Below are 12,834 nucleotides of genomic sequence, written 5' to 3'. Positions count from 1 at the left end.
CCAGCCTCTGCAAACGAACTCCAGACGCGTGCGCCCCCTTGTGCATCTGGCTAACGTGGGACCTGGGGAACCGAGCCTCGAACCGGGGTCCTTAGGCTTCACAGGCAAGCGCTTAACCGCTAAGCCATCTCTCCAGCCCCCTGGCATTTTTCTTGTATACTTGGCATCCAAACTCTGGTCTTTATGCCTGGATAACAAGCACCTTACTCACTGAGCCTTTTTGTTGTTGTTGAGGTAAAGTCTCACTCTGGGTCCAGACCGACCTGGAATTCACTATGTAGTCTTGGGGTGGCCTTGAACTCACGGAGATCCTCCTGCCTCTGCCTCTGGAGTGCTGGGATTAAAGGCGTGCGCCACCACGCCCAGCTCTGAGCCGTAGTATTTTTTTAGAATAGGTCTGGTGGTATTCTCCAAGCTGGCCTAACACTTCTGGGCTCAAATGATCCTCCTGCCTCAGCTGTGGGACCAGCTGAGACGACAGGTGCGTGTCACATCACCAGCTCGTCTTACTTCTCACAGAATATATTTAGCACAGTAGACTGGATGGTGAGAGAATACTGTACAATGTCCTTCCCAGGTCAAGAGAAGTCCGTCCGTGCACAGCAGTCATGTTATTCATTCTCCTTCCATGCGGCTTGCCTGAGAAGTGTGCTACCACAGGACAAGGGGAAGAGGTCACAGAAGGGTGGGTGGCTACTGCATGAAGCAACTGTTAAATTCTAGAATGAACATTCTGACATGGACTTTGACTTTTGACAGTGAGTGGTGAGACTCCAGAGTTTTTGTCTCATGTCATTCTGAAGTCTGCTCTCCTTATTTTTGGCTTGCTGACACAGGGTGTCTTCCATATAGTGCTGGCTGGCCTCTAAATCTCTCATCCCCCTGCCTCAGCTTCGTGAGTAACTGGGTTACAAGCCTGTCTGGCCTCTCTCGGTTCACTCTGAACCTTCTGCCAGCAGTTCTCCAAGGGTGGTTCCAGGAACAGGAATTTTAGCGTTACCAGGAGCTTGCTCGAGCCATAAATTCCCCAGATCCTCTGAAGGTAAATGCATGATCCTCTCCTCCCCCGGGACTCAGGAATGGGCTCATGAACAGAGCAGCCCATTTTCAGTTATGGGGTCTCTGACACCAAACACAGAGCTTGTTTGTTTATTTGAAAAACAGGAGCAGCTGGGCGTGGTGGCGCATGCCTTTAATCTCATCACTCGGGAGGCAAAGGTAGGAGGACTGCTGTGAGTTCGAGGCCAGCCAGAGACTCCGTAGTGAATTCCAAGTCAGCCTGAGCTAGAGGGAGCTCCTACCTCAAAAAAAAAAAAAAAAAAAAAAAAAAAAAAAAACCCAAATAAAATAAAATAAAATAAAAAACCCAACTAAGGTGGAAGCGATTGAGGATGACACATGATGTTGACTTCTGGCCTCCACACCCACACCCACACATGCACACACACATATGAGCATGTGTGCACACCACACACTCACACAGACACACACATGTCACTGCCTTCTATATCAGTTCTTTTTAGCTGGGAGTGGTGGTTCATGCCTACAATCCCAGCGCTAGGGTAATGAGTCTGAGGTCAGCCTGGGGCTATACAGACAGTGAAACACTGCGCATCCCCCCTGCACCCCTCCAAAAATAGTGTTTTTGTGCCATTTGAACCAAGTAACACCCAGTGGATGTTGTTCCCCTATTTGGAAAATGAGGAACTAAGTAAGGGCAGAGGACATAGGTCAAAAGCTTCCTCACACCCTGCGGTCCTGACCACAGTTGCTCCATCATCTGGTTTCCTCCTCACACCACTGCTGAGGCCTGGGATCCCCACCCACTCCCAGATGCCCAGGTGGTTGTGGAAAAAACTGACAGGAAAGGCCAGGGAGGGGCTGCGGCTGGAGCAGGGGAGGGCCTGGCTGGGGCTGAGGGCCCAGGGGCTGAGGGCGGCCTGGGGGGGAGGCTGGGCCTCGGATGGTCACCTTGGTGTGGAATTCCATCTTTGTCCTTAGCAGTCTGAGGTAGATGCTGCACAGCTGTCCATAGCCCTCGCTCAGGTGGCCCTTTGGGGAAGAGCAAAGAGAACAGTGAACGACAAGGGACATTTGTGGTGATGGCCTGTACCCAGGAATTGCCTTTCCTCCCTGACTTGCTGCCTTCCCTTGCTTCTCCTTTCCTTCCCACTCTTCCTTTTGTTGAGACAGAGCATTCTTGTGTAGGCGAGGCTGGCTTCAAATGTGTAGTAATCCTTCTGCCTCTGCCTCCTAAATCCTGAGATCACAGACATGTGCTACCATGCCCAGTTAATCTTTTTCTTTCTTTTCCTAAGATTTTTTCAAATTTTTATTTATTTGAAAGAGAGAGAGAGAGACAGCACAACTGGGCCTCTGGACACTGTAAGCAAACGCCAGACGCATGCGCCACCTGTGTATCTGGCTTATGTGGGTAATGGGGCATCGAATCTGGGTCCTTAGGCTTCACAGCAAGTGCCTTAATCGCTAAGGCATCTCTCCAGCCCCCTTAAAAAAAATTTTTTTTTTTTTAAAGTTTATTTGCAAGCATTGAGAGAAGAGAGGCAGAAAGAATGGGCATGACAAAGCCTCTAGTCACTGTTAAAGGTACTCCAGACACATTTGCCAATTTGTGCATCTGGCTTTACATGGGTAGTGGGGAATCAAACCCAGGCCATTAGGCTTTACAGGCAAGCACCTTAAACTACTGAGCCATCTCTCCAGCCCTGCAAATTAAAAAAAAAAAGAAAGAAAAGGGGGCAGTTAAGGTGCTTGCCTGCAAAGCATAATGACTCAGGTTCGACTCCTCAGAATCACGTAAACCAGGTGCACAAGGTGGCACGTGGATCTGGAGTTTGACTGCATTGATTAGAGGCCCTGGTGCACTAATCCTCTCTCTCACACACAGATTAAAAAAAAAAAAAAATTACAGGGGCAGTTTTGATTCCCCAGGACTCACATAGGCCAGATGCACGAGGTGGCACATACATCTGGAGTTCGTTTGCAGTGGCTGGAGGCCCTGGTGCACCATTTTCTCTATCTTTCTCTGTCTCAAATTAAAATATTACGTACATAGCCAGGTACAGTGGTACATGCCTTTAATCTCAGCACTCAGGGGGGCAGAACCAGGAAGATGCTGTGGGTTTGAGGCCAGCTTGTAAGTAAAGAGTGAGTTCTGTGTCAGCCTGGGCTAGAGTGACACCCTTCCTCAAAAAGAACAACGACAAAATTTGCGGATGTGGTGTGAGTGGGCATGTGCACACGTACATAGGCCAGAGGTCAACGCTGGGTTTCTTCCTCAGTTGCTCTCCTTATTCTTTGAGAAGAAAGGGGTCTCCCCCTAAGCCAGTGCTCACAGCTAGCCTGCAAATCCTAGGGATTCTCCTGTTTTCTCCCCAGCTAGATGCCCTGGCACGCCCATTCAATCTTTCTCCCTCTCTCTCCCTCTCTCATAAATAAATAAAAATAAAATGTTCAACTCTCCAGGTCCCACGTAAGCCAGACGAAGTGCGCACATCACACAAGGAGCACATGCGTCTGGAGTTTGATTGCAATGGCTGAGGCCCTACCATGCTATTTCTCTCTCTCTCTCTCTCTCACTAAAAAAAGAAGAGGAGGAGGAGGAGGTGGAGGAGAAAAGAAAAGGCCCAACTAGGTGTAGTGGCACACACCTTTAATCACACTCAGAGGCAGATGTAAGAGGATCACTATGAGTCCGAAGCCACCCTGAGGCTACAGAGTGAATTCCAGGTCAGCCTGGGCTACAGCAAAACCCTACTTCAACACCCCCACCACCACCAATAAAAGGCCACTCTGTTAGGCTTGCTCCCACCAAAAAAAAAAATTTAAGTGAGGCATGGGCTGAAGAGATGGCTTAGTGGTTAAGGCACTTGTCTGCGAAGCCTAAGAACCCATGCCCCATCTCTCTCCAGATCCCATGTAAACCAGATGCATAAAGATAAGGTGTGTAAGGTCGCACACTCCCACTAGGTAGGCCAAGTGTCTGGAGTCTGATTGCAGTGGCTGAGGCCCCAGCGCACCAGTTCTCTCTCTTTACAAAAAAAAAAAAAATTTTTTAAGTGAGGAAGAGGGCTGGAGGGATGGCTTAGCAGTTAAGGCATTTGTCTAAGAAGCCAAAGCACCCAGGATCAATTCCCCATAACCCACGTTAGCCAGATGCACAAGGGGGCGCACACATCTGGAGTTCATTTGCAGTGGCTGGAGGTCTGGGGCGCCCATTCTCTCTCTCTCTCCCTTGTTCTGTCAAATAAATTAAAAAAAAAAAAAAAGCGAGGAAGAAAAATATCAAGTCCTAGGCCAGCTTGGGTTATATAGCAAGACTTTGGGGGAAAAAAATCTAAAGAATTTATCTTTCTCTGATTATGAAAATAAATGGCTGACAATTTGGAAAATATAGAAAAGCACAGATGAAATCACCCTCTAACCACTAGATGTGATCATGCTAACTGATGATGTAGAGCCTTCCCTATATTTGTTTAAATAGGTATTTTATTTGTTATTTATTTATTTCAGAGAGAGAGAATGGTCACACCAGGGCCTGCAGCCACTGCAAGTGAAATCCACCTTGTGCATCTGGATTTATGTGGGTTGTGGGGAATTGAATCTGAAATTCGGGTCCTTTGGCTCTGTAGGCAAGTGCTAAGCCATCTCTCCATCCCTTATTCTGTTTTGTTTTGTTTTTCAATTTTCTTTGAGTTTTGATTGGTTTGTTTGTTGAGACAGGATCTCATGTAGCCCAGGTTGACCTGGAACTTATTATGAACACTACAGGCTGACCTTGAAATCCTGATCCTCTTGTCTCCACCTTCCAAGTGTTTTGCTAAGTTAGGAAGATCAAGAGTTCCAGACCAACCTGGGCTATGAGACTCTAACCATCAATAAAGTAAAGCTGGGGCTGGACAGTTGGCTTAGCTATAAAGGCACTTGCCTGCAAAGCCAAAGGACCCAAGTTCGATTCCCCAGAACTCACATAAGCCAGATGCATAAGGTGCAACTGGAGTTCGTTTGCAACAGCTGAAAGCATGCCCTCACTCTCTCTCTGTACCTAGCTCTTTCTCTCTCTCTCAAATAAGTGTAACTGTACAAGCAATGAGGACCTGAGTTCAGACTTCCAGAACCCATCTAAATGTCAGGTGTGGTGGTGCAAACCTGTACATGCAGCTCCAAGGAGGTGGAGGAGACAGGAGGAACCCTAGGGCTTGCTTAGTAGCTAGATTATCTGAATCAGTGAGCCCCAGGTTCAGTGACTGACCTTGTTTCAAAAAATAAGGTGAATGGGCTGGACAGATGACTAAGCAGTTAAGCGCTTGCCTGTGAAGCCTAAGGACCCCAGTTTGAGGCTCGATTCCCCAGGACCCATGTTAGCCAGATGCATAAGTGGGCACACATGTCTGGAATTCATTTGCAGTGGTTGAAGGTCCTGGTGTACTCATTTTCTCTCTCTCTCTCTCAAGACAAAGATCTGTTGCTCTCAAATAAATAAAAATTTTAAAAACTAAGGTGAAGGCTGGGTGTGGTGGTGCACGCCTTTAATCCCAGCACTCAGGAGGCAGAGGTAGGAGGATCACCATGAGTTTGAGGCCACCCTGAGACTATATACATAGTGAACTCCAGGTCAGCTGAGCTAGAGTGAGACCCTACCTCAAAAAACTAAAACAAATTAAAATAATAATAATAATAATAATAATAATAATAATAATAATAATGTGAAGGCTGGGCATGGTGGTCCAGACCTTCAATTCCAGCACATAGGAAGCAGATCACTCACTGCAAGTTCAAGGCCACCCTGGGAGTACTTCGTGAATTCTAGGTCAGCCTGCGCTACTGTGAGACTCTACCTTAAAAAACCATCTCCCCCCACAAAAAAAGAGAAAAACCAAAAAATAAGGTGGAGAGCTCTTGAAGAAGACACCAGGACTGGAGAGATGGCTTAGCGGTTAAGCACTTGCCTGTGAAGCCTAAGGACCCCGGTTCGAGGCTCGGTTCCCCAGGTCCCACGTTAGCCAGATGCACAAGGGGGCGCACGTGTCTGGAGTTCGTTTGCAGAGGCTGGAAGCCCTGGCCCGCCCATTCTCTCTCTCTCCCTCTATCTGTCTCTCTCTGTGTCTGTTGCTCTCAAATAAATAAATAAAAAATTAAAAAAAAAAACAAAACCAAAAGAAGAAGACACCAGATGTTGACCTCTGGCATTCACACATGTGCACATGCACACACACACACACATGCCTGAACACATATAGCAACAGAAGGAGAGGAGGAGGAGGAGGACAGAGAGGGTGAGGAAGGAAAGGACGCCCACACCGCCACTCCCACATGGAGGGGTCCTCCTTGAGGAAGGTGGAGAAAATCTACCATTTGTGTGATCAGAGGGAAGGAAAGCCTACTTCAGAGAATCAGACTCGTGAGTGGTTCCTCTGGGGGATCTCCCAGAATTCATAAACCCTCAATTGAGAATCTAATTGAGACTGATTTCTATAGAGGCAAATTCTCTCTGGAAGAACCTGCCTTTCATACAGACTTCAAAGAATTTCGGGCTGGAGAGATGGCTTAGCGGTTAAGTGCTTGCCTGTGAAGCCTAAGGACCCCGGTTCGAAGCTCGATTCTCCAGAACCCATGTTAGCCAGATGCACAAGGGGGCACATACGTCTGGAGATTGTTTGCAGTGGCTGGAAGCCCTGGCGCGCCCATTCTCTCTCTCTCTCTGCCTTGTTTTCTGTCACTCTCAAATAAACAAATAAAAATGAACAAAAAATTTTAAAAAAAAAGAAAGTTAAAAAAAAAAGAATTTCCACAAAGTCCTTTGGAGTAGACTGAGGTAGGAGGATCGCCGTGAGTTCAAAGCCACCCTCAGATTACTGAGTGAATTCCAGGTCAGCCTGGGCTAGAGTGAGACACTACCTAGAAAAAAATTAAACACACATGCAGAGAGAGAGACAGAGAGAGAGAGAGAGAGAGAGAGAGAATAAGCAAAGTATAGCAGAAATGCCAAATGGATGAAACCCATCTCTAAGAAGACTCCAAATAATGACATGATAAAAAGTGACCTATAACATGGGTGTGCTCAATATATTTATTTGATTTTGGTTTTTGGAGGTAGGGTCTCACTCTAGCTTAGGCTCTCAGGGTGGCCTCAAACTCTTGGCAATCCTCCTACCTATGCCTCCCAAGTGCTGGGAGTAAAGGCATGCACCACCGTGCCCTGCTTATTTTTATTTTTATTTGATTTTTCAAGGTAGGGTCTCACTCTAACTCAGCCTAATCTGGAATTTACTATGGAGTCTCAGGGTGACCTCAAACTCATGGCATTCCTCCTACCTCAGCCTCTCAAGTGCTGGGAGTAAAGGCATGCACCACTGTGCCCAGCCAAGATAACCTTTTTTTAAATAAAATATTTTATTTATTTGAGAGAGAAAGAAGGAGAGAGAGCATATGGGTACGCCAGGGCCTCCAGCCACCATAAACGATCTCCAGACGCATATGCCCCATTGTGCATCTGGCTTACGTGGGTCCTGGAGAATTGAACTGGGGTCCTTAGGCTTTGCAGGCAAACGCCTTAACCGCTAAGCCATCTCGCCAGCCCGGGTGTGCTTAATATAGCTAAAGCAGTAAAAGACTATCTCAAAATATTTTGGGGCCAGGCGTGGTGATGCACACCTTTAATCCCAGCACTGGGGAGGCAGAGGTAAGAGGATCGCCATGAGTTCGTGGCCACCCTGAGACTACATAGTGAATTCCAGTCAGCCTGGGCTAGAGTGAAACCCTACCTCGAAAAACCAAAAAAAAAAGGGGGGGGGAATTTAAAAAGCTAATTTCTTAATGCACCGTGAGCCCAAAGGGAAGAAGTATTAACATTGATAATGTCCCTGCTACAGTGTCCCAATGCACGGTCACCTTTTAATTCGTTAACTTTTGCATGTGAGTGAATGTGTACGCCTGTTTATATGGACATGGACCCACGCGGAGGCCAGAGATGGGCACACGTCCTCTCTATTGCTCTCCATCTCATTTACAGAGACAGGGTCTCTCTGGAACCAGAGCTCACTGATTCAGCTAGGCCAGCTAAGGCAGCTTAAGCCCCCGGAATCTGTTTCCGCCTCCCCAGCACTGGGATTACACGAACGCACCACTGCGCCTGACAAGTAGGTAGACGCTGGTGATGTGAACTGAGGCCCTCCACGCGTGCGCAGTGAGTGGTTACTGACTGACCCATCTCAGGATATCAGCCCCCAGGATAACTTTCAGGCTGGAGATTCCATTGGCAGGGGGGGACTCTGGGGCCCTGGAACCTTTCGGCAGCTTCTAGGGATCAGGGAAGGTGGCAGACATGGTGTTATTTGCTATTTGTGGGGGGCATCCTTGGCCTCTCTCTCTGAGACTCATGGGATAAACCTTGTTTAGACAAGATGCAAGAGATGAGCTGGTCCATATATATATTTTTTTTTGGGGGGGGGGTTATTTCTGGAGGTAGGGTCTCGCTCTAGCCCAGGCTGACCTGGAATTCACTCTGTAGTCTTAGGGTGGCCTCGAACTCACAGTGGTCCTCCTACCTCTGCCTCCCAAGTGCTGGGATTAAAGGCGTGCGCCCCCACGCCCAGCCAAGCTGGTCCCTTTTCGGTACTCCTTGTCAGGCTAAGTCCGCCTGTGAGGAGCAGGGGTCCCAGGATGCGTCTCCACACTCACCCACATCCTGCTCATGTCGCTTAGTTCATTTTTGTATCTGAGAGAGTCCCTCAGGACCTGGAGAGGCAAGAACAGAGCCGTGAGTAGAGGCAGGAGGTGGCCAGAGGGTGGTCTGGCTGGGCCTAAGCTAGGAGCGACCCGAGAGGAGAGGGGTACCAGTCTCTCCTGGGAAAACAAAGGGAAACTAGAGAAAGGGTGTGACAAGGGACGCGGCCTTCAGCCCAGACAATCTCTTCCCCAGGGACTCACGTTTGGGTGTCCGTCTCGGAGCAGCTTGTGGAATACGTGGCAGAATTTCCAACAGAGCATGGCATTGCTGGAGAGAGGCAGCCGGTTGACCACGGACCAAAATGTCTGTGCCCCTTTCTCATGGTGGGTGCCCAGGATGCACGGTGAGGAGGGTCAGGGAAAGACAACAATGATAAATCTTGTTCTGGCCAGGCGTGGGGGTGTGCGCCTTTAATCCCAGCACTTGGGAGGCAGAGGTAGGAGGATTGTGGTGAGTTCGAGGCCACCCTGAGACTACATAGTGAAATTCCAGGTCAGCCTGGGCTAGAGGGAGACTCTACCTGGAAAAGTCAAAAACAAAAACAGAACCTCATTCTGATTGGATCTAGTTTATGACACAGTTTCCCTCAACACTGATGGGTTTAAAGCATGAGCCACCATATTCTCCAGAAATGGAAGTATCATTTTTGTTGTTGTTGTTGTTTTGAGGTAGGGTCCCACTCTAGTTCAGGCTGAGCCGGAATTCACTGTGGAGTCTCAGGGTGGCCTCGAATTCATGGCAATCCTCCTACCTCTACCTCCCAAGAGCTGGGATTAAAGGCGTACGCCACACCATGCCTGGCATGCTTTTTTTAAAAAAAATAATTTATTTATTTACTTGAGAGAGAGAATGGTCATGCCAGGGCTTTCAGCTGCTGCAAATGAACTCCAGATGTAATCATGACCTTGTGCATCTGGTTTACATGGGTCCTGGGGAATCGAACCTAGGTCCTTTGACTTTGCAGGCAAACACCTTAACCACTAAGTCATTTCTGCAGCCCTGAAGTGACTTTCTTTTTATTTATTTATTTATTTGAGAGCGACAGGCACAGAGAGAAAGACAGATAGAGAGAGAATGGGCGCGCCAGGGCTTCCAGCCACTGCAAACGAACTCCAGATGCGTGCGCCCCCTTGTGCATCTGGCTAACGTGGGACCTGGGGAACCAAGCCTCGAACTGGGGTCCTTAGGCTTCACAGGCAAGCGCTTAACCGCTAAGCCATCTCTCCACCCCTGAAGTGACTTTCTTGAGAGAGGGTATCTCTTTTTTTTTTAATCTGCACAAGTGGTTGTCAGCTGGGAGAGGTCCTGGCACGTCTTCTGTTGAGTGTAATGGGCTCTTGGGAAATAGCTAACATTTTTTGTTGTTGTTTTTCCAAGGTAGGGTCTCACTGTGGCCCAGGCTGACCTGGAATTCACTATATAGTCTCAGGGTGTGTGTGTGTGCATGTGCACATGTGTGAATGCCAGAGGTCAACATCTGGTGTCTTCTTCTTTTGGTTTTGTTTTTTTTTTTAATTTTTTATTTATTTATTTGAGAGCAACAGACACAGAGAGAGACAGATAGAGGGAGAGAGAGAGAATGGGCGGGCCAGGGCTTCCAGCCTCTGCAAACGAACTCCAGACGCGTGCGCCTCCTTGTGCATCTGGCTAACGTGGGACCTGGGGAACCAAGCCTCGAACCGGGGTCCTTAGGCTTCACAGGCAAGCGCTTAACCGCTAAGCCATCTCTCCAGCCCTTGTTGTTTATTTTTATTTATTTATTTGAGAGTAACAGAGAGAGAAAGAGGCAGACAGAGAAACAGAAAAAGAATGGGCATGCCAGGGCTTCAGCCACTGCAAACGAACTCCAGACGCTTGCGTCCCTTTATGCATCTGGCTAGTGTGGGTCTGGGGGAATCGAGCCTCGAACCGGGGTCCTTAGGCTTCCTAGGCAAGCGCTTAACCTCTAAGCCATCTCTCCAGCCCTCCTTTGTATTTCTTTAAATATATATTTTGTGTGTGTGTATAAGAGTGAGAGAATGAATATGAGTGTGCCAGACCCTCTTACTGCTGTAAACAAACTCCAATTGTACTACTTTGTACATCTGGCTTTATGTGGGTACTAGGGAATCCAACCTGGGAGTTCGAGGCCACCCTGAGACTCCATAGTGAATTCTAGGTCAGCCTGGGCTAGAGTGAGACCCTACCTCAAAAACAAACAAATAAAAAAGTGAGTTGTGAGCTGGACAAAGTGATGCAGTGCTTACAATCCCAGCACTTTGGGAGGTGGATCAGAAGTTCAAGGTCAGGCTCAGCGACTTAGGGAGTTGGAGACCAGTTTGGACCACATGAGACCTTATCTCAAAACAAACAAACAAACAAAAATAAATAAACTGAAAAAAACGTCTGGGCTTGGTGCCCTCCTGGGTTCCTCCAACCATGACTGGCCTGAGTGGGGGTGTCTCTGAAGTCAGGGCTCCCTGAGGTCACAGATGCAGTGGGAAATGACTCCAACCTGGCCTGTTCAGGCCGAGGATTGTCCCTCCTGTTGCTGAGCAAGGAACCTCATCCCGGCCCCACATTTGACCTCCTGCAGGGTCTGTCTTCCAAGTATCCCACTCCAAAGGATATTTCTGGCGTGTTTTTCCTTCACAGCCACTTCCTGCGTATTAATGGCCTTATTGACACTGACCGTCTGCAAAACAAGAGGGGGGGGGAGGGGAAGCGAGATGAGATGAGTGATCACCACAGAGTGGCTGAGAATCTGCAGGAGGCCGGCCCCTTCTCCCCACCCCCACCTCCAGTGGTCCTCCTGTTTGCTGCCCACCCTGGCCAGGCAGGGCCTACTGCTTTCTCTGTGGGTGCCCAGCTTGGCCGGGTGAGGAGGAGCTGGGATGGGGGGGAGGGTTGGAGCAGAGATGGGCAGTGCTCCCAGGCCAGCTGGGCCCAGGCTGTCCAGTTTTGCTGCCTGGCATTGGCTGTGCCCAGCTGCTGTACCCGCCTGCCACTCACTCTATTGGCATCACAACACTGCAATTAAAAAAAAAAAAAAGGCCACACAAAGAAATGCTTTTCATCCCCAGGGAAACATTATTCCTCAGGGCACAAGAGGAAGAGACGCTGATGTCAAGGAGCCACAGAGGCCGGGGACCAGTCAGTCACCCCTCTGCCACCTCTATGCGTGGGAGGGGACCGGGAGAGCTTCCCTGGCATTCTTGGTCATCTCGTAATCTGAGAGCAAATTCCTTTTCCTTAATTAATCGAAAGACAAAAGCCACATGCCTCTCAGTTTCCTTTCTTTTTATTTTAAAGTTTTTTGGCATGTGTATGTGTGTATGGTGTGCATGGGTGGGTGGGTGTGTGTACATGCACATGTGCGTGGGTATGGAGGCCAGAGGTCAATGTCACGTGTCTTCCTCAGTTGCTCTCCACCTTTTTTAAAAAAAAAAAATTTATTTTTAATTTTTTTTCATTTATTTATTTGAGAGCGACAGACACAGAGAGAAAGACAGATAGAGGGAGAGAGAGAGAATGGGCGCGCCAGGGCTTCCAGCCTCTGCAAATGAACTCCAGACGCGTGCGCCCCCTTGTGCATCTGGCTAACGTGGGACCTGGGGAACCGAGCCTCGAACCGGGGTCCTTAGGCTTCACAGGCAAGCACTTAACCGCTAAGCCATCTCTCCAGCCCGCTCTCCACCTTTTTAAAAACATTTTATTTATTTATTATTAGAGACAAAGAGAGGAAGAGAGAGGGAGAATGGGCGCACCTGGGCTTCCAGCCATGGCAAATGAACTCCAGACACATGTGCATCTGGCTTACATGGGACCTGGAGAATCGAACCTGGGTCCTTAGGCTTCTCAGGCAAGTGCCTTAACTACTAAACCATCTCTCCAGCCCACTCTACTTTTTTTTTTTTTAAAGAGCTTGTTTTGTTTCTTCTCCCCCCCCCCCCACCCTTTGAGATGAGGTCTCACTGTAGCTCAGGCTGACCTAGAATTCACTATGTAGTCTCAGGGCGGCCTTGAACTCATGGTGATCCTCCCACCTCTGCCTCCTGGGATTAAAGGTGTGCACCACCATGCCTGGCACTAAAAATACTTTTAAT

General features: G+C 48.5%; 1 protein-coding gene across 4 annotated transcripts in view; it reads right to left on the bottom strand.

The window, feature by feature from the left end:
* The window catches only part of Hip1 (huntingtin interacting protein 1), a 198,396-nt gene that overhangs the window by 69,688 nt on the left and 115,874 nt on the right, over positions 1 to 12,834 (bottom strand). For all 4 annotated transcript variants that reach the window (XM_045142989.1, XM_045142990.1, XM_045142992.1 and 1 more), the window contains exons 2-5: positions 11,360 to 11,423; positions 8,950 to 9,092; positions 8,701 to 8,757; positions 1,972 to 2,052 (exon numbers count right to left, since the gene is read on the bottom strand). In XM_045142989.1, the coding sequence (XP_044998924.1) occupies positions 1,972 to 2,052; positions 8,701 to 8,757; positions 8,950 to 9,092; positions 11,360 to 11,423 (345 nt within the window). The remainder of the gene's footprint in view (positions 1 to 1,971; positions 2,053 to 8,700; positions 8,758 to 8,949; positions 9,093 to 11,359; positions 11,424 to 12,834) is intronic.

This window comes from Jaculus jaculus, chromosome 2 (genome assembly GCF_020740685.1).
Source record: "Jaculus jaculus isolate mJacJac1 chromosome 2, mJacJac1.mat.Y.cur, whole genome shotgun sequence".
NCBI lineage: Eukaryota > Metazoa > Chordata > Mammalia > Rodentia > Dipodidae > Jaculus > Jaculus jaculus.
This window is presented reverse-complemented; position numbering and strand designations above follow the sequence as displayed.